Source organism: Schistocerca cancellata, chromosome 6 (genome assembly GCF_023864275.1).
Source record: "Schistocerca cancellata isolate TAMUIC-IGC-003103 chromosome 6, iqSchCanc2.1, whole genome shotgun sequence".
Lineage (NCBI taxonomy): Eukaryota > Metazoa > Arthropoda > Insecta > Orthoptera > Acrididae > Schistocerca > Schistocerca cancellata.
Window position 1 is genome coordinate 488,084,789 of NC_064631.1, and position 20,470 is coordinate 488,105,258.

At 37.8% G+C, this 20,470-nt stretch overlaps 1 protein-coding gene across 3 annotated transcripts in view; it reads right to left on the bottom strand.

Annotated features, from left to right (window-relative positions):
- LOC126191306 (endophilin-B1) overlaps positions 1-19,243 on the bottom strand; it is a 224,580-nt gene extending 205,337 nt beyond the window's left edge. Inside the window, exons 1-2 of one of the 3 annotated variants that reach the window (XM_049932133.1) lie at positions 18,965-19,243; positions 18,701-18,842 (exon numbers count right to left, since the gene is read on the bottom strand). In XM_049932133.1, coding sequence (XP_049788090.1) covers positions 18,701-18,842; positions 18,965-19,033 — 211 coding nt within the window. In that variant the 5' untranslated portion in view covers positions 19,034-19,243. The remainder of the gene's footprint in view (positions 1-18,700; positions 18,843-18,964) is intronic. The other 2 variants (XM_049932134.1, XM_049932135.1) reach the window with 2 other exon arrangements.
- Positions 19,244-20,470: the final 1,227 nt, after the last annotated feature.

Sequence of the window (20,470 nt, forward strand, 5' to 3'; positions counted from 1 at the left end):
ACACACAAAATTTGTGAACCTGTTTATTTAAAAGATGAGATTGAACATCTACAGTCAGATTTCATGAAGAATGGCTATTCTAGCAAGGATATAGATCAAGCACTTCGCTCCAGGCAGAGAATCAGGAGTAATGACGAAAAACAGTAGCCCAAAGGCAAGGTTTTTCTTCTGTTTATTAGTAATGTCGCAGATCTCATTGGGAAAGTGTTAAGCAAGTATGGGGTGGAAACTATTTTCGGGCCAATCAGGAAAATAAAAGAATATTTAAGATCTGCAAAAGATGCACGACACCCTTTGGCTACACTGGGGTATATAAAATTCCTTGTAGTTGTGGACAGGTGTATAGCGGTACCACAAAGAGAAGCATGAACACCCATCTTGTTGAACGTATGAGGAATTGCCACCTGGGTCACACGGATAAATCAGCCATAGCAGAATATGTTTACTGGGAAGGTAATCATGAAATAAAATTCAGCCGAGACAAGTGTCATCTCCAAAACCTCTCATTATTATGCGCACATGTATAGAGAGGCTATCAAGGTTGATAAACACCATAATAATTTTAACGGAAAAGACAAAGGTGTTAAACTGGATAAAATTTGGTTTTCAGCACTGCACTGGAAGTGTGACTATCTATTACTTTCAATCGAGAATGTTGGCATTACCAGAGACAGTCTCATAGCCTACGTCATGTGACGTCAGGGGAGAGTTCTATACATCAACCACAGCCTATCAGCCCGGTAGCTTTAAGTGAAGACAGTACCGGCCATGAAAGCCTACATTGTATGATATCTGGAAGTTATGAGCCATTTGTGTGAACTAATCTGAAGAAAACTGAAAACTGCTCTTGGAACCTGCATTATGATAATGCTACCACTAACACTTCAATGCTTGTTCATGAAATTTTGGCCATAAACTAAACCGTTACACTGCCTCAGCCATCATGTTTGCCAGATATGCACGCTGTGAATTCTTTCTGTTCCCGAGTCTGAACAAAACCATGTATTGACAGCAATTTACTGCCGCTGATGAGATAAAACCAGAATTACTGAAGGAACTGAACACCATAGCAAAATGTGAGTTCCAAAAGTGCTTACAAGACTAGGAAAAGCACTGGCACAAGTGTCTTACATCTGAGGAGGATTGCTCTGAATGGTCCAAAGCAGAAGATGATGAATAAATAGACATTCTTCACGAAAAACGAAAGTTCTCATTACTTTTTAATCACACCTCACACCATTTAGTCAAAGGGCAAGCGTAAGTCTTACTTGAGTGGAAATAATGCTAGAGGCAGCAACAGATCCTCTAGTTAGCCTAAGCACTATGGACACTGACATTTATTTACATTGACTGACACCTTTGAAAGCTCTTCACCAACTCTCAACCAAACAGTCATCTTTCAAATTACCTAGGCCTCTAGCTACACTGCAGATCAGTATGCCATCACAACCTGTGTTCCAAAAAATAATGTAGAGCTATTCTCCTTTGTTTGTGCACATATGACGTCATGGTTTAATGTCTATGTCTGGTGTTATTAAATTTAAGTCTTATATTTTGTGTACATACATACAGTTGCCTAAAATCAACATTCTATAACAATGAGCATGGTCAATTTACTACAACTGCTTTTATTTTCTTTTTTAAAAAGGCTGAAATAGCATTAGTTAACATTCAATCATTCATTCAATCGTTCCTATTGTTCTGTAAAATCCTTTAAGGAGGAAAACCTTCAGTGGAACAAGTCAGGGCACACATTCATATGAGACACCGATATCACAGAAAATCTATACACAGCAATAACAATAATCTGTAGCTATATTGCTTAATGCTGTTCATGCAAGCAATCTAAATTTAATCCAGTAAATTACAAAGAAAGCAAACTAAAAAATAATAATAATAAAAAAACTGCTGCCTTCTTAGTTTTACTGTTTATCTGAAGTTGGTAGCTACATAATTAAACATTACAATGGCATTTTTCAAAGAAAACATTTTCTTGGCTCTGTAAATATTTAGTTCTTTTTACAGTATAATACTATTTGCTATGTAACTTTATAACAAATCAGCTTCTTTAGCTAACAGGAAATTTAACACCCTGAATCCAGACATCCAAACAATTGTGAGAATGTCTAATGAGGTATGTTTTAATTTTCTTTTGAATTGGTATGGATTGTCAGTTTCTTGCTCTGTTTTTGACAGGAACATTGTACAGCCACAAACAAGGGTGTGTGTGGAGACACCACACAAACATGTGGGTCCTGAAGAGAGGCAGCATCTTTTTTGTAGTGCCAGTGGCAGCAGTCTTGATTGATAGACCTGGCCTTGTAGCATCAGCCAACATGGCGTTGGATGGATGGTACTGCAAATGGCTGACAGCATGGGAAACTACATCTGTTGCCTTTCCCAAGGGTGCTTTGTGGCTAAATGATTGCATCCTTTCAGGTAAAATACTCCAGAAGTAAAACAGCCCCCTTTTTGATCTCCCAGCATGTACTAACTCAGGAGGATGTCATCTTCAGGAGAAATGAAACTTGCATTCTATGGGCTGGAGCATGGAATGTTATATCCGTTAATCGGGCAAGCAGACTAGAAAATTTAAAAAGAGAAATGGATAGGTTGAAGTTGGATATAATCGGAATTAGTGAAGTTCGATTGCAGGAGGAACAGGACTTCTAGCCAGTTAAGTATAGGGTTACAAATACAAAATCAAATAGGGGTAATGCCGGAGTAGGTCTACTAATGAACAAGAAAATAGGGATATGGATAAAGCTACTAGGTACATCACACTGAATGCATTATTGTAACCAAGATTGACAGGAAACCAACAACCACTACAATATCACAAGTTTATATGACAACTAGTGCTGCAATGATAGAGAGATTGAAAGAATGTATAAGATAAAAGGAATTATTCAGATAGTTAAGTTAAATTTAATTGTGATGAGGGAGTCTAATTCAAATGTAGGAAGAGGAAGTTCGTGAATATGGACTGGTGGAAAGGAATGAAAGAGGAAGTCACCTGGTAGAATTTTGCACAGAGCATAATTTAATCATTGCTAACACTTCGTTAAGAATGATTTGTAAGAAACCATGAGACAATGGATGATTTCAGATTGATTATATAATTGGAAGAGAGCTTTTGGAAGCAACTTTATATTGTAGGACATTTCCTGTGGCAGATGGGGAATCTGACCACAATTTATTAGGTATTAACTGGAAATTAACACTAAAGAAATTGCAAAAAGGTAGGAAATTAAGGAGATCGGATGTGGATAAGTTAAAAAAATTAGGTTGTTGAAAGTTTCACGGGGAGCATTATGCGACAATTGACTGATTACAGGAGTAAGGAGAGAGATGAAGTACCGAAGGCAGCAGACTGTCATATACATATAGAGACAAGCCATAGCAGAAACTGTCTGATACCACAGGAGATGCTGACTTTAATTAAAATAAGGACAAAATATAAAAATGCAGCAAACGAAGCAGGCAAAAGGCAAAATGAGTGACAAACTGCGAAATAACTATGCAGGAATGGCTAGAGAATAAGTGCAAGACAACAGAAGTATGTTTAACTAGGGGAAAGACAGACACCAACTATGGCAAATTAAAGAGGCACTTGAAGGAAAGCAAAACAGCTGTTTGAATAATAAGAGCTCAGAGAGCAAACCAGTACTAATCAAAGAAGGGAAAGCTCTAAGATGAAGAAAGTATATGGAGAGGCTATACAAGCGACAAGACAAAGGCATTATGACAGAATGGGAAGAGCAAGAAGACAAAGATGAGATAGAAGATATGTAACTGCAAGAAGACTGACTCGGCACTGAAAGAACAAAGTCGAAACAAGACCCCTGGAGTAGACAATATTCCCTCAGAACTACTGATTTTCTTTGGAGAGTCACCCACAACAAAATCGTCCTACCTAGCATGCAAGATGTATGAATGTGACATGGGGAATACAAGTAGACTTCAAAAAGATGTAATAATTCCACTACCAAAGAAAGGAGGTGCTTTCAGAAGTGAATATTACCAAACTATCCCGCCAAGCAGTGGCAAGAGAAAACACGTGCACGCACACGCACGCGCAAGCAATCTACAATGAGGCACTCAGAGCCCTGGATTCATCATCATCAAACCAATGTGCAACTGGGGCTTGAATGAGCACATGGACCATTAATAGGCAGCTCACAGAAAGGGGGCTGAGCTCACAGTGTCCCTTGTGCTGACTACCATTAACCTCTGTGTCCATTTACAGTGGTGTTTGTTGCATTCAGCATGTAATTTCATTGACTGAAGTATAATTGTCTTCAGTGACAAGTCCCACATCAAACTGAGGTTCGGTGACCAGTGTAGACATGTCTGGAGATGCCACAGACAATGGTGTGGGACCAAGCTCACTGTCATCTGCCATACGGCCCTACAACCATGAGAATGTGTCCAGGGCGACCCTTTGGCTGTCATCCACAGCACCCTTACAGCACAATATCCTATGTCCCATTTTGTTGCCCTTCATGGCAAGCCATTATTGGCTTACATTTCAGCAAGATAATGCCCGCCTGCACATGGTGAGAATTTCTACTGCTTGTCTTCATGCCTGCCAAATCCTACCTTGGCCAGCAGGGTCACCGGATCTCTCCCCAACTGAGAATGTTTGGAGCATTAAGGGCAGGACCCTCCAACCAGCTCAGGATTTTAATAATCTAATGTGTCAACTGGACAGAATTTGTCACAGTATCCTCAGGACATCCAACCACTATCAATCTGTGCCCAGCTGAATAACTGCTTGGATAAGGACCGGAGGTGGGCCAACACATTACTAACTTGCTCAATTTGTGAGGCTCTTTGCCTTTAATAAATCATCCAATTCTTCTGAAATTGCAGCCATCTGTCTGTCTGTCTGTCTGTCTGTCTATGTACATCACATCCACTGATTTCTGTTCCATGTGGATTATTTCTTAGTGGTGCATCCTTTTTTTTTTGCTTCAAGTGTATATGGAGGACTTAATAAAAATGGATAACCAAAACAATGTCTCTGATGGCCAACACAGAAGTCTTGAATCAGGTAGCTCCATGGGAGGATTTTACAAATTATCACAGTGACAGCGCCACATATAAAGGTCCCTGGTCCAAGAAGCAGCGACTTTGGCCAACTTCAAATGCCTACAACAAACATGGGATCCAACATATTCTTCATTCACAGCAAACACAAGAAAAAATTTTATTGCGCACAACAAATTATTCCTCACTGCAACCAGCAAAGAACAACTCTATCTTCTCCATCATACCCATTGCTAAAACACACACCATTAAATTTTCGACCATAAGAATCACATGGCATGACTTATACCTAACACAAACACAACTGCATAACCCTCAACAAACAAAATCAAAGGAACTCAGTTGTGAACCTTCACACATAATTTCAATCACAATATCACACGAACTAACAACTTCAAACGAGTCACTAAAATACCTAACAAACAAGTTCAAAACACAAACAGCAAATTCCAAGAGTACAACACCAAATACTATTAATATTTCATCTACAAACACAATTCAGCTCAAAAACACTGTGCCACCATGATGTTACCCAACACAACACTCTCATGTCATGGGTCAAACCCAAAAGGTGGAATCTAGCCTTTCAGTCAACCTGCACTTTGCTAGTGAGACCCCCTATTGATTTCTCTGACAAAAATAGAGAGGCAGTTAAATTCTGCTCAGTTCCAGTAAACGCCTCTGTAAAGATTGCAAAGAGTGATATATGTCTGTAACTACAGATAGCTTGCTGAAAACCAGTTTCATAGAAGGGTGTGACTACAGCATATTCTACTCTGTCAGGAAATAAGCCCAGTCATTTATTACAAAGATGACCCAAGGGTAATCCTAAAAAGTCAGCCCAAGATTTCAATATTAAACACACAAAACATCATAGCCAGCATAATCACTCATTTTTAGTAATATGATGAATTCTGCAATCTCCTTACGGATTGTATTTCTGAAACTAGTACCTGTTGATGAGTGAAATTGTCAGCATTTATGCTAGAGCTATTTTCAAATGGTTCAATTTCATTTGAATGGCTAGTTTTTATGACAGTATCCAGCAGTAAAGTCTGGGAGGCATAAGAAGGAAAGGGTAGCAAAGCAGATTCTAGTGTGGATAAAAGAATTGCACCTGGAAAGTGTAAGTTGTGTGAGAGAAAGAGGTGACAGAACAGTATAGTTGATGCGGAGGAACACACTCATACTGATGACATTTTATAAAGACACATGGGAAGAGAGGGTCACAGCAAAGTTATTTTCCGATAATTAAATGGTGTGAGGGAACAAAATGGAGGAAGTACAGAAACAACTAGACATTTGGGAAGAAAGTGTGCAAGAGTATAGACTAAAACTGAATACAAAGAAGTGTGCACTGATGGTCACACCAAGGTCATTCTATACCAAAAGTTCCAGAAAAGCAATAATTGGTTGCTTGATCACCTAAAAAAAAAAAAAAAATATTTTTTTGAGTGCATTCCCTGATGTTTAGTGGACTCAAAAACTTTTACAAAATTTCTTTATTGTTTCTCATTTAGAAATGGCAGCAATTTTTGTTTCAGGTTGCAAGCATTTTTTTTAGTTGCTAGCATCTGCAGTTTTTTAATTTATTCAGTAATGGGTTGTCCTAGGCCTTTCACATAAAAATATATGGTTCAGCACACAATGGCCTACAAATAAATGTCACCTAGCTGAACGTATCACTTAATATACTGACTTCATCATTATCCTGCCAGCAGACAAAGGATCTACCAATGTAGTACTTGACTGAAAAGAGTATGTCACTGAAGGTCTATGCCATCTGTGTGACACCTCTACATACAGTATCTGCCATAGAGATACCATCCCTGTGATTCAAACTGACCTGCAGTCCCTCCTTAAAACCTCAGGCCCCTCAGTCCATAGAACCTCTCACCGTACCCAAACCACACACCTCCACTTTTTACCTTCTTCCTAAGATCCACAAACCCAATCATCCTGGCCATCCTATAGTTGCTGGCTTCAAAGCACCCACCGAATGTATATCTGTCTTAGTTGATCAACACCTGCAACCCATAGTACAAAGACTGCCCTCCTACATCAAAAATACCAGCCATTTCCTAGATCTTCTGTAATCCTACTCCAACCACACCTTGCTTGTTATCACTGATGCTACCTCCCTCTATACCAACATCTGCTGCTGAACATTTCCTCAGTCAGCACCCACCTGATTTCAAACCTATGACGTCCTTCCTACTCACCATAATCAACTTTATATTTACCAACAACTGTTTCACCTTTGAGGGGCAGACATACAAACTGGTCAGGGGTACAGCCATCGGAACCAGGATGGGTCCTTCCTATGACAACCTTTTCATGGCTAGCTTGGAGGGGGCTTTCCTAGGATCCACAAATCTTCACCCCCATTTTGGTTTAGATACATTAATAACATCTTTACCATATTGACTCATGGTGAGGCTGACCTGTTGAAATTCCTGGAATCTCTGAATACCTTCTCCCAACTAAATTTCAAATGGTCTTATTCTCCAAATCCCATGCCACTTTCCTTGATGTTGATCTCGTCCTCACCAAAGGCCAGCTACACACTTCCATCCACATTAAACCTACCAACAAACAACAGTACTTACATTTTGACAGTTGCCATCCTTTCCATGTCAAAAATTCCCTCCCATACAGCCTTGGAATCCAAGGCAAACTTATCTGTTCAGATGCAGACTGTTCACAGCAGTACACCACCATTCTCACCTCAGCCTTCACTGTACGTAATTACCCCCACAGCCTAGTTAAAAAGCAGATTTCCAGGGCCATCAGTTCCAATCCTGGCACTGCTGATCCCTCCACAAAACAACTTCGGAGCACATCATTGGTGACTCAGTATTATCCTGGTCTGGAATGCATTAATCAGCTACTTCGACAGGGCCATGATTTCCTAAAATTATGCCCTGAAATGAGATCCATTCTGTCTGAAATTTTGCCCACCACACCTAGAATAGCTTTCTGTCACCCTCCCAATCTCCCCAATATTCTTGCCAGACCCTATGCTGCTCCTGCACTCATCTCCCTACCCTACAGTTCCTACCTCTGTGACCATCTCCGCTGCAATACTTGCCCTATGCACCCTCCTACCACCACCTATAATAGCCCTGTAACTGGAAAAATATATACTATCAAAGGGAGAGCCATGTGCGAAATGACATATTATATATCAACTATTATGTAAACACTGTTCAGCCTTCTATATCAGTATGGCTACCACCAAATTACCAATTAGGATGAGTGGGCATAGGCAAAGGATGTATACTGGCAACTCGCAATATCCTGTTGCAGAGCTTGCTCTACAACATTACATTCGTGACCTCAGCACCTGTTTCACCACACGCACCACCTGGATTCTTCTCCCAGACACAAGTTTCTCAGAACTTGGCAGGTGGGAACTATCACTACAACACGTCCTTGGTTCTCATCACACACATAACCTTAATTTACATTAATTACTTCCATCTCAGCCTTTCTTCACTGTAACTACTCTTTGCTTCACTCTATTTTAGTTTTCTAATTATTTCATTTCTTTCCCATCTATTTTTCACCACCCCCTCCCACCTCTGTTACGTACAATACACTTAGCTTTTCACTCTTATCAACTCGGGCACGATGTTTTAGTAATAATCTCTGTCTTGCATATTACCCCGTCATCCAACTTTAACCTCTCAGGTTTTCAAATCTCGTCCGATATAGTCCTCAACAATCAGTGTTTCCTTCTAACCCTGTATGGTAAGTCTCCCCTTACCCACAGTACTGGGTGACTCTCCCAAAATCTACCCTTTTTCCTAAACCTCTCCAGTCCTTTTCCTTCACCCTTCTTCCTTCCCCTTCCACCCTTTTGCCTGAAGGAGGAGGCACTGGCTCCGAAAGCTTGCCAATCACAACAGTCTTATGTGTGTGTTCTGCTGCTGCTTGGTATGAATATATTTTATCTATCCAATGAAGAGTAATTTTCTAAGGAAGGAGTAATTTCTCAGCCTTAAAAATTTTTGTGGTGTTACACTGTATAGCATAGTAATTTATTTTTATAGAGTATAAATGGTGAGAAGTTTACACTTTGTGTTTCTCTCCACCAACGTCTGCCAACTCTCACTCCATTAATTATGAGCTTTGGAGTGTGCCATTGAAAACTTGAGTCTCAGGGTTCAATTGGCATTCTTATCAACAAATCTTGTTATAAAAGTGTATATGGAGTGATTCCTAAAGACATTACTTTAGCTGAAAATTATAGTGAAGGAGAAGTAGAGTTGTTTTAGTTAAGATTAACTAAGATGCCCTTTTATAAATATAATACTAACTAAACTATTGTGTTCAACATATTACACTACGATATTTGTAATTAACAAAGAGGGGGATGGTGAAAGTTCATACAAAGAATTTTGTGACCTATCAAACAATAAAAAAAGATACAACATGCAAAATCATGTGTGTATTGCCTGCTAGTAAAATTAGCAAACCAAATCAAGAAAAAAAAGACCTTCTGCCTTGAATGCGAAAACTGACAAAATGGCAACTACAATCAAAAGTTTCATTTTAAATGCAAATTTGTACTAGATGAGATGAAAGTTCTAAAAATTCAACAACTGAATATCCCGATTTGATGGAAAAGCTAAAAATTAACTGCCGTATTGCAAACAAAGAGGTTAAATTATTATTACCAGTTTACTGCCAAATTCTTTGAGTCAGGCAAAAGTTTGTGATGAATTTAATGTGGCAATGTTTGGTTACATTAACATGGCATTTAGTAAAACAACAGGAAATTTTTACTTTTATTGCAAAAGCAAAATGCATCTAATTTGCTTGATGAAATGATGATCCCAAAGGTTATGTTTTATCAAGATGACAATAATAGCCATTTGATTCCTGGCAAAAATATTGTTTTACTGTGAAACAAAATAGCACTAAAGCTCAGAGATAAAACAACTTTGTATTGTGTAATTTAAATGAACTATTCCACTGAATTCAAAAAAGAAAATCCTGACATTAAAACTGGAAGGTTGAACCCATCACATTTTGTGTTCGTACCACCAGAATGTAAAGTTGATGATAGATTGGGCCAATTTTAGAGTTGACTTAAGATGTTTTGGAAGTTCTGGTATGCAATATTGACAGCTACATTTGTATTACAATGGGAAACTGTCAAAATTGTATAGGCAAGTAAGCTTTACTTGACATGTTAGAAGGAACAACACAAACAATAGGTGACGAGAGAAAATGGAAATGGTGACAATTGTAAAACCACAAGAAGAATTTTTTTTGAAGTGTTTGTAGCTAACTTTGAAAATGCATCATTTTATAGCCAAAGCTCAAAGTAAATTTAGGAAAGATAAAAAGCAAACTTTTGCAGCTGATGACTGCTTAGTTCCTGCCAATTTTTCTGAAAACTATTCCTTTGTTGTTCAAGATGAGATACAATGGCACTACTGGGTAAAAACAAACAGCTACAGTTCATCCATTTATGTTCTATTATACAAATCAAGAAAAATCAAAGGGTCGCAGTTCGTGTGTCATAAGAGACCACCCCAAACAACACTGAAGGGGGTGGCAGGCAGGCGCGCACGCGCACAGACACAGACACACGTATATATTTGTCGTGGCTCGCAAAGTTAATGCTGATAACCAAAACCAAGATGTGCATGTTACATTTTACCATCCACCAGTACTGAAGAAATCATTTAAAAAAGTTGAGAAAGATCAAGGTCGGGTGCAAGTTAAAAATGTACTGAAGAAACTGTCTCCCCTGCACTTTTAACCTAATGCCTAAATCTGAATAAAAATTTCTCAGATGTTCAATGAACAATGCAGTAAAAACTAATACGGTGAGAACAAGATAGTGAAATGTAATTCGTTGGCTCATTTTCAATAAAAAATAATAATTAATCATACACACATTTAAAATGACAATTGATATACTTTATCTACCTAGATATCACAGATGTTAAAGACCATTTTTTACTCATAATTGTGTTTTTTCACAACTTCCAAATGAATCTCAATGTTGGAATTTAGCCTATACTGAAATTTGTGATGTTTCACCTGGTTACTTAACAAAGATATTCCAGGGCAAATAATGAGAAAATTAAGAAATCCATTATTTAAAATATTGTATCTTTTAAGTGTAAGGGTCATTCCATGTCAAGTGGCCTAAGAGTCCCCACTCTACCATCTACAATTTTGATGAAATTTTTAAAGGCCCTTACATGAAGCACTGCCAAATTACAGCTTCATAAGTAGTATGATGGGGCCACCTAGCCACCTTTTCGTAAAGGCTTGTTTTTTGACATTGCGACAAATGAATAAATGATCAAGTTTGTTTTACCATTGTTCAGGATATAAGAGATCTGTCGCACAAACTTTGTGAGCCTGTTCAACTTTTTGGGTACAATAGCTTAGTTATAGTACAAAAGGTCAAACTGTGGTAAATTCATCATAGTGTGCCATCGAAGTGGCTCATAAATCTTGTCGTACCAAATTTTGGCTACACTTTATTGTCTTGTATCTACTGAAGATTAACTTTCTGAAGCTAATACTTTAGTTATCTGCAGCCTGCCAGCATGTCAAAGCTCTGCAAGTGGCACCCAGATTGATCAAATAATAATTGAGTTATCTGAGCTCACCTTGTCTGATCAGAAAAAGTTGTTTTTACTTTGGAGACAGACCAGTTCAGTGTCAACAATGTAGTTTGGTGACATGCTTCAACAATCAGTCTGAAGCACACTGTTGTGTAGTGAAGAGTGTACAGATGTTGTGTGTGCCTTTTTAAATGATGTCAAGTGTGTTGTCATTACTGGATAAACATATTTTTTCGGCAAGTAAAACTTATTTAAAGGTACGGGGTGATTCTTTAGAAATATTTATCAGGTTATTTAATTTTTTTCCTGTTGTATTCTCAAGGAAGTTCTCATTATCTATGATGGTTTAATATTTTTCAGTTGGAAATGCACACCACTCCTACTTTATCTAATATTGAAACAAACAGGAACTGGAAGCCTAAATTTAATTTTAGTGTAATGGATATCAACGAGGTTTCAGTACCATGTGTCATTGGCCTTGCAGATAATTCTGTATGTCATCTGAAAACACACACACACACACACACACACACACACACACACACACACACACACACACACACGCGCGCACACAGACACACACACACACCAACAAGGCTTCACTCCAATCAAAGAATTTTCAGTAGAGCAACAGGAATTAATGAACCAAAGTGAGATATGCCTTACTGAAAATGCACAAATATGCTTTCATCACAAAGCAATACTTGTCTACAAATATTACTTTCAACAGAGATCTTGTTGTAATCCTTTTGGTGCAAAGAACCATTCCATTAAAAAGGGTTTACAGATTGTCAATGTGGAAACAGCGAAACAATTGCAAGCTGTGACAGAGCAATGTGAAACCTGGTCAACAGATCTGTCAAAGTTGCAGAAAACAACTTTTGGCAAAGAATGCAGAAAAATCAGTCAACTTCAAACCAGTCAAAAGATGAAGCATATCCAGAAGTATCAATCTATTCAAGCCTAACTGCTTTTGAGATCTCCCCTCTAAAATTTCAGAGGTATCAAAAAGATGTGGAAGGTTACGAAAAATAAGCGAAGTTCAAGAGGCAACTGCGAATAACATTGTTGCTACTGGAGGATTTTACCCAAAAGATCTTCAAACACCTAGTACAAGCAAGACATGTCCCGAGATCGTGAAGATTATAAGCAGCTGATTAAAGAATTGAAAGAGAAGTTGCAATTGTCCAGGCAGCCTTAATAATTGCAAATACTGGCATTAGTATCACAAAGCTGGACTATAAAACAGACAATGCAAGAATGTGGTGTTTCAGAGAGGATGGTGAAAGCAGCTAGGAAGTTACAGGCAGAAAATGGTTATTAGATCTGCCAACAAACAAATGTGGCAAGAAGATTCAAGATGCCGTAAAAGAAAGAGTGGTAACATTTTTTTCAGAATGAAGAATTTTGCTGAAATTGTCCACAAAAAGACTGTATCAATTAGAATAGAAGAAAAGAAAGTTTTGATTCAAAAACACCTTTTTCTGAATAATTTGAAAGAAATGTTTGCTGCTGAGGGAATATAGAATAGTTGTAGGTAAACAACTAGGATTCTCTCAGATACAGATTTACTCCCATTTAGCTTCTACACAGATACAAGTCCGGAGGCTAACTGCCGTTAGCGTCCAACATCCTGCCCAAAGCCCTCTCCTCAAAGATTGCACACTTACGCACAGAACAAATATCGATATTTATGGCGCTCTACGCCACACTGCATATCGACTTCAGCATGGGCCTGGAATTGGATTTTCAAAATTTTGCGAATTGAGGCCAAAATGGTGCATGAATGTGAGTGCAGCAGGAACTCACTCGGTCTGTGTTTGCACTTTACACCAAAATGTGAAACTGATGCTTGCAAGCACTCCAATTAAAGAAGATTATAAGAGTCCGATTGCTAAAACAGTGTGCGATTTGGAATCCAAAGCCTGCATGCTTCATCGCTGTGAAATCTGGCAGAGAAAAGAACTACTGGAACAGTTTTTAGAAAGTAGTTTCGAAGACAGTGATTCAGATGACACCATTGAGTTTAAACAGTGAGTACACACTTATAGAGATACATTAGAAACCAAGCAGATGACCACCAAGGATTTTCATATTAACAGAATCTTCCGTCGGTTCTTGGTAGAATTTCATTTATTACCAAGGATTTTAATGAAGATCTGATTTCAAAAACTGACAAACTTTCCACTCATCACTATGTTGCAAAGCACCAGAGCAAGCACCTAAAATGCATAAAAGAAAGCTGTAAGCCAACTGAACTGATCATATTACTGGACTTTGCTGAACGTTATTCCTTCATAGTCCAGGATGCAGCTCAACGTTTTCAGTGGAATAACAGCCAAGCAACTTAACACCCATTTGTTGTGTACTTCAGAAATAACTTTGACTTCAGCAGCATCAGCTATTGTGTAATAGGCGACAGCCTGAAACATGATGCAATCGCTGTACATGCTTTTATAGTGAAATTAATAGAAGATCTAAAGTGTCTCCTTGGAAAAAATCACACACATTTACTACTTCAGTGATGTGTCAGCAGCGCAGTACAAAAACTTCAAAAATTTTCAGAATCTCTGCCACCATAAAAATGACTTTGGATTATCACCTGAATGGAAGTATTTTGCCACAAGCTATGGAAAAATCTCCATGTGATGGAACTGGAGGAACTGTGAAGCACCTGGCAGCAAGAGCAAGCCTTCAAATAACAACTGAGGACCAGAGTCTGACACCAACTGATTTGTTTAAATACTGTACAAAGAATATCAGAGGAATCAAGTTCAATTTTGTTTCAAAAGAAGAAATTGAAACATTAAAAACTGAACAGGAAGCAAGGTTAAAAATGGCTGCACAGTATCAGGAGCAAGAGAGAATCACCATTTTGTGCCATTAAATGAAAAGTAAATTTGTATTAAAAGAGTATACAATGATACAAATTATTTTGTGGCAAATGTTGACCAAAGTCAAGCAACAGTTTCATTCAGAAATTACAGCCTTACAACCAGGCCAATACACTGCCTGTATATATGATGGAAAATGGTGGATTGGTAATGTGTACGAAGTTTCAGAAGAAGAAAATGATGTTTTAGTCAGTTTCATGCACCCCAATGGACCTGCACGTTCATTCTATTGGCTAGCTAGGCAGGATGCTTGTTGGATTCCAAACCAACAAATTATTTCTGTCATTCCAGCTCCATCAGCAACAAGAATGGGCTGACATTATAGCTTGTTAGAATCAACAGTAATTGCTATTAGTAACAAATTTCAGCAAATGAATTAGCTAATAAGAACTGGAATATTTGTCTTGGGAACCATAAAGAGTACGACTGGTACATGTATTTATTAATGTAATATAAACGTAAGTTTATTTGGTATAACAAGATTTATGGGCCACTTTGATAGCACACTATGATGAATTTACCATAGTTTGACGTTTTGCTTTACAGCTAAGATATTGTACCCAAAAAGTTGAACAGGATCACAAAGTTTCAGCATGACAGGTCTCTTAGATACTGAGTAATGGTAAATCAAAGTTGATCATTTATTCATTTAAGTTGCAATGTCAAGAAATGTAATGTAATGAAAATATAAGTTTATTTCTTCTTAAATGCAAAGTCTCCAAAATAAAAACAACTTTTTCTGATCAAACAAAGTGAGCTCTTTTCAATGGTGCCGGGAAAAATCAAATTCGAACGATCCATTTTGAGATATGACCTTTTGAAAGTGAGCCAAAATTGACTGATTAAATTTTTTAGCACACTTTGAACTTCGATAACTCAGTTGTTATTTGAGCAATCTGGGTGCCACTTGCATAGCTGTATGACATGCTGGCAGGCTGCAGATAACTAAAGTATTAGCTTCAGAAAGTTACTCTTTCATTAAGTACAAGGCAATAAATTATAGCCAAAATTTGGTATGACAAGATTTATGAGCCACTTTGATAGCACACTATGATGAATTTACCACAGTTGAACAGGATCATAAAGTTTCAGCATCACAGGTCTCTCAGATCCTGAAAAATGGTAAAACAAAGTTGATCGTTTATTCATTTCAGTCGCAATGTCAAAAATGAGCCTTTGTGAAAAGGTGGCTAGTGGCTCCACCATACTACTTATGAAGCTGTAATTTGGCAGTGCTTCATGTAAAGTCTATATGTACATCCTGTAAAAATTTCATCAAAATTGGAGATGGTAGAGTGGGGAGATTGTCTAAATTTAGGCCACTTGACATGGAATGACCCATAAGCTTCAGTCCATAGATTCTCTATAAAAAGTAGCTGTACTATAAATAGAAACAAAACAAAAAATATTAAGGCTGAGAAGTTACTCCTGCTTTGTTCAAAAATTGAATTTTTAATATGCTACCTATAACTGAGCTATTAAAAATATATTAAGGAATACATTCTGCTAGGCCATACGTTAATCTGTAGGCTAGAGACTGCTCAACTAAAAGCTTATTATCTGAAAGTCCTACGGCAACCAATTACTGAATGGGGGGGGGGGGGGAGAAAAAAAAATAAATAAATAAAAAAAATAATGATGCACTTCTGACCTGACACAAAAATGACTATTTCTCAACAATTAACAATATTTTTAACAATACCACTGAGTCCACTAAACATTAGGGAATTTACCCAGCAAACATCAAATTTTTCTGAGTGCTGGACCACTTGGTATGGATTGACACTATAAGCAAACATGGCACTGAGTGGGGAGCTAAGATAGTGGAATGTTTCCATCAAATGTTTCCATGTAATCGTGAAGTATAATACAAGAACATGGAAAAAATTAAAATAGTGTGTGAATTTGACAACGCACTGAAAGGTCTAATGTGTAACAGGCACCTGGAAGGAAACTACATTCCTCAGAATCACTGAGATCCATTAGAGAGAGCCAGCCACAACAAAAGAATTCGAACTGGTATGCAAGAGATACAGCAGACAGAACGCCCTCATGCTTCAAGAAGGATGTAAAAATTCCAATTCCTCAGAAGGCAATTACCGAGAGTTGTGAATATTACCAGACCATCAGTTAAGTAAGTCATGTTTGCACAATAGTGACAATTAACACTTGAGGCAATACTCATCATACACTGACCTTAGAATATAGCCTGAAGAAATCTACAATTATAGCATTTGTTGATTTAAAGAAAGTCTTTGACAATGTTGACAAATACTGTGAGAAATTCTGAAGGTAGCAAGAACAAAATTAAAAGAACAAAAAGTTATCTACAACTAATACAAAAGCCAAACTGCAGTTATGGTAGCTGAATATGAAAAGACAGCAGTAGTTAAGAAGGGAGGGAGACAGTGTTGTAACATATCCTCTAGGTTGTTCAGTGTGTGCATACAGCAAGATATGAAAGAAACAAACAAGAAATCTGGAAAAGGAAGTTAGTACGGAGAGAAGAAATAAAAACTTTGACCTCTGGCGATTACATTGTAATTCTATCAGACTGTTTGACATGTTCGATACTACTGTACTACATGGCCAATGATCAACTAAATAAATAAATAAATAAATAAATAAATAAATAGAAATGGACACTGAGGAGCAGTTGAACAAAATGGGTTGTGTCTTGCAAAAGTTTATAAAATTAATATCCGTACAAACAGAACAACAACAATGGAGTGCAGTCAAATCAGGTGATACCAAAGGAATTCACTTAGGATATTAAGACCCTAGAACTATTAGACAAATTTTGCTATTTATCCATCAAAATAATTGGCACAGGCAAAAGACAGAAGAGAATATAGAATGCAAACTGGTAACAGCATGGAAAACTTTTCTGGAAAATAAATAAATAAATTAATTAATTAATTAAAAAATAAAAAAAACACATCTAATATAAATTTTAATGTTAAGGCATCCTTTCTCAAAAGCACTGTTGGGAGTGTAGCGTTACATGGACGTCAAACATAAATCTCCAACAATATAGACATTAAAATACAAAGTTTTTAAATGTGGTTATACAGAAGAAACCTAAGGGACTAGGTAGAAAAATTAATAATGAAAAGGTAATCAATTAAAATGAGGAGAGAAATTTATGGGACAACTTGACTAAAAGAAGAAATCTGTTGATAGAACACATCCAGAGACAGTCAATTTGCTTTCAAATGGTTGTAGATTACAACAGTTTGCAAAGATGACTAGGCTTTCACAGGATGGACTCTCAATGTGGTAGTGGACACCCTTCCCCCAGAAAACTTTGTTGTGGTGAGAGTGATCCGTAGCACAGCACGAGGTCTAGCAAATAGATAAAATCACACTCTCTCATTTCCGTCATGTGAGTCACAATCATTTACCATGAAAATAGCCCGTGAGCTTCTGGGAATTAGGTGTAAAAATAGCTTGTTAAAAACAGTCGGATACAAATCATGCCGTCTATGACAATTAGGAGTGTGATGCTCATTAACCTCCTGAGTAATTTTTCAGTCCCTACATTAATACATTGCACCAAATGATTAATCTGAAATTGATTAGGTTGGAGCAGTATGACAATTTTCCCTACCACTATGCCTGGAATCATGCTAAAACTTCACAACTGACTGTAGTGCTAATTATACCAAGGTTTCTAATTGTTACACGAGTATATATTGGCAAGATCTTTTTACAATAGGATAAGTTCATAGCTGACAACAATATGACGTGCCATCTGCACTTTGAAAACACTAAGAATATGCTATTCATCCCACCAGAACATTACCATTTAATGACTACTGTCTGCCAATAGCACATCTTGGTTCTATTGAACATTCAGAATTGGTTCAACCGTTTGTCAACTTCAAGTACTGACAGTCTATAAGACGTTAAGATCTCACTGCCACATTTAATATGTTTCTACTGAAAGAGCACATTTGCTCCACGTAATACACATAAGCGAGGATTCCGTATTGACATTACGGCGCCTATTGACAGAAGACATGATAAAAAATGTTAATACTCTGTCTTTGGCACTCCACTGCCTACTAAGAAAATGACATTCGTGAAGGGAGGCAAGTCAGAACTGCTGTGTTAATGCGACTGCGAGGCTAACATTATGAATCACTTTTCACTCACCTGGGTTTGGTGTAAGTACGGCTTCCGTGTCTCTCAGTATCTTTTCTGTCCATAATTTTGTTGTATCTGACCGCTCGGCTAAATTTTCAAAATGGGCATCTAGTTCTGTCTTTTCAGACGTCCCTAATTTTTCTTCTGTTAACTAGAAAAACGTAAGAACATAATCACATAAACTGACACTCAAAAATAAGACAGCAATGCAGTACAAAATCAACAGTACAATTCCGATTCTAAAACTGTTTCTAATATGGGCCTCCAACTGACCTGCACTACACGACTGATTGCTGTTCCTGCGTCCCGAACTAATTTCTTCACGTTGAAGTCCATATCCATCTGTATTTCTGACACTGTACACTTACTTACTGTAAACTGTGTTGGTCGATGGCTTCAGTTCCCTGTCATGCTTCATCTTTGATTCGCAACTTTGGGTATAACCTCCAAAACGAAGAAAATTCTATACAGAAAGTACGCTGCTCAGTATAATTATGTGATTCTTACTTGTAATGATTTTCCATTGTGCTGCAAATTGCGGCCCAACATCTTTTTAAAAAAATAATTAATATCGATTCTAGGATGTGTGTCTAATTTCTCTGAAAAATCTGTAAATCTCAGTAGTGAAACTCATTGGGTGAATTCATATCACATACTTATTGGCTGGTTCCTGCGCCCGCGACATTTGTTTACCCGGCCATGAATAGCTGTTTTGTTTGGGAAGTTTGTCACGATGACAGATCTAAACTGTAAAAGCAGGTTACTGCATTGTAATTCTCTTAAGCTCAGTGGCAAAGTCTCCATAATATTTATACGCCGAAATTAAAACTGTTGAATCCAGTAGACATAAATGACCCTTGAAAGAAATAAAGCAAATCATGCAACAGCTCCCATCTACATCTACACTCCGCAAACCACCATGAGGGTCATGGCAGAGGGTACGTCCCATTGTACCAGTTACTAGGGTTTCTTTCTGTTCCATTCATGTATGAAACGCTGGGAGAATGATTGTCTGAATGCCTCTGTGCGTGCAGTAATTATTCTAATCTGATCCTCACGATCTCTTTGTGATGTTACTTAGGGGGTTGTAGTATATCCCCAGAGTAATCATTTGAAGCCGATTCTTTAAATTTTGTTAGTGACTTTCTCGGAATAGTTTAGCCTGTCTTCAAGTGAGTGCCATTTCATTTCCTTCAGTACATCTCTGTGACACTCTCCTATGGATTAAACAAACCTGTGATCATTCATGTTGCCCTTCTCTGTATACATTCAATATAGCCTTTTAGTCCTATCTGGTACAGGTACCACACACTTGAGCAATATTCTAGAACCGGTTTTACAAGTTGTGTGTAATCAATCTCTTTTGTAGACCAACGGCACTTATCCAGTATTCTACCAATAAACCGAAGTGTATCACCTGCTTTACCCACGACGGAACCTGTATGATCATTCCATTTCATTTCCCTAAAAAGTGTTACACTGAGTTATTTGTATGAAATTGCCTGTTCCAACAGTGACTCATTGATATTATAGTCATAGAACACTACATTTTTTAGTTTCGTGTAGTGCAGAAGTTTACATTTCTGAGCATTTACAACAATGGTCGTCAAACTGCGGTCCGCGGGCCGCATGCGGCCCAGATCATGTTTTCGTGCGGCCCGCGACCCTCCTCGGCTTCGCACGGGTAGCATTAGTTATCTACTTGTATGGCGTAGCGGTGTTTTGTTTACGGAAACTGGGTAGAATTCTGATTAAAATCGGGGAAGTAATTACGTAGCT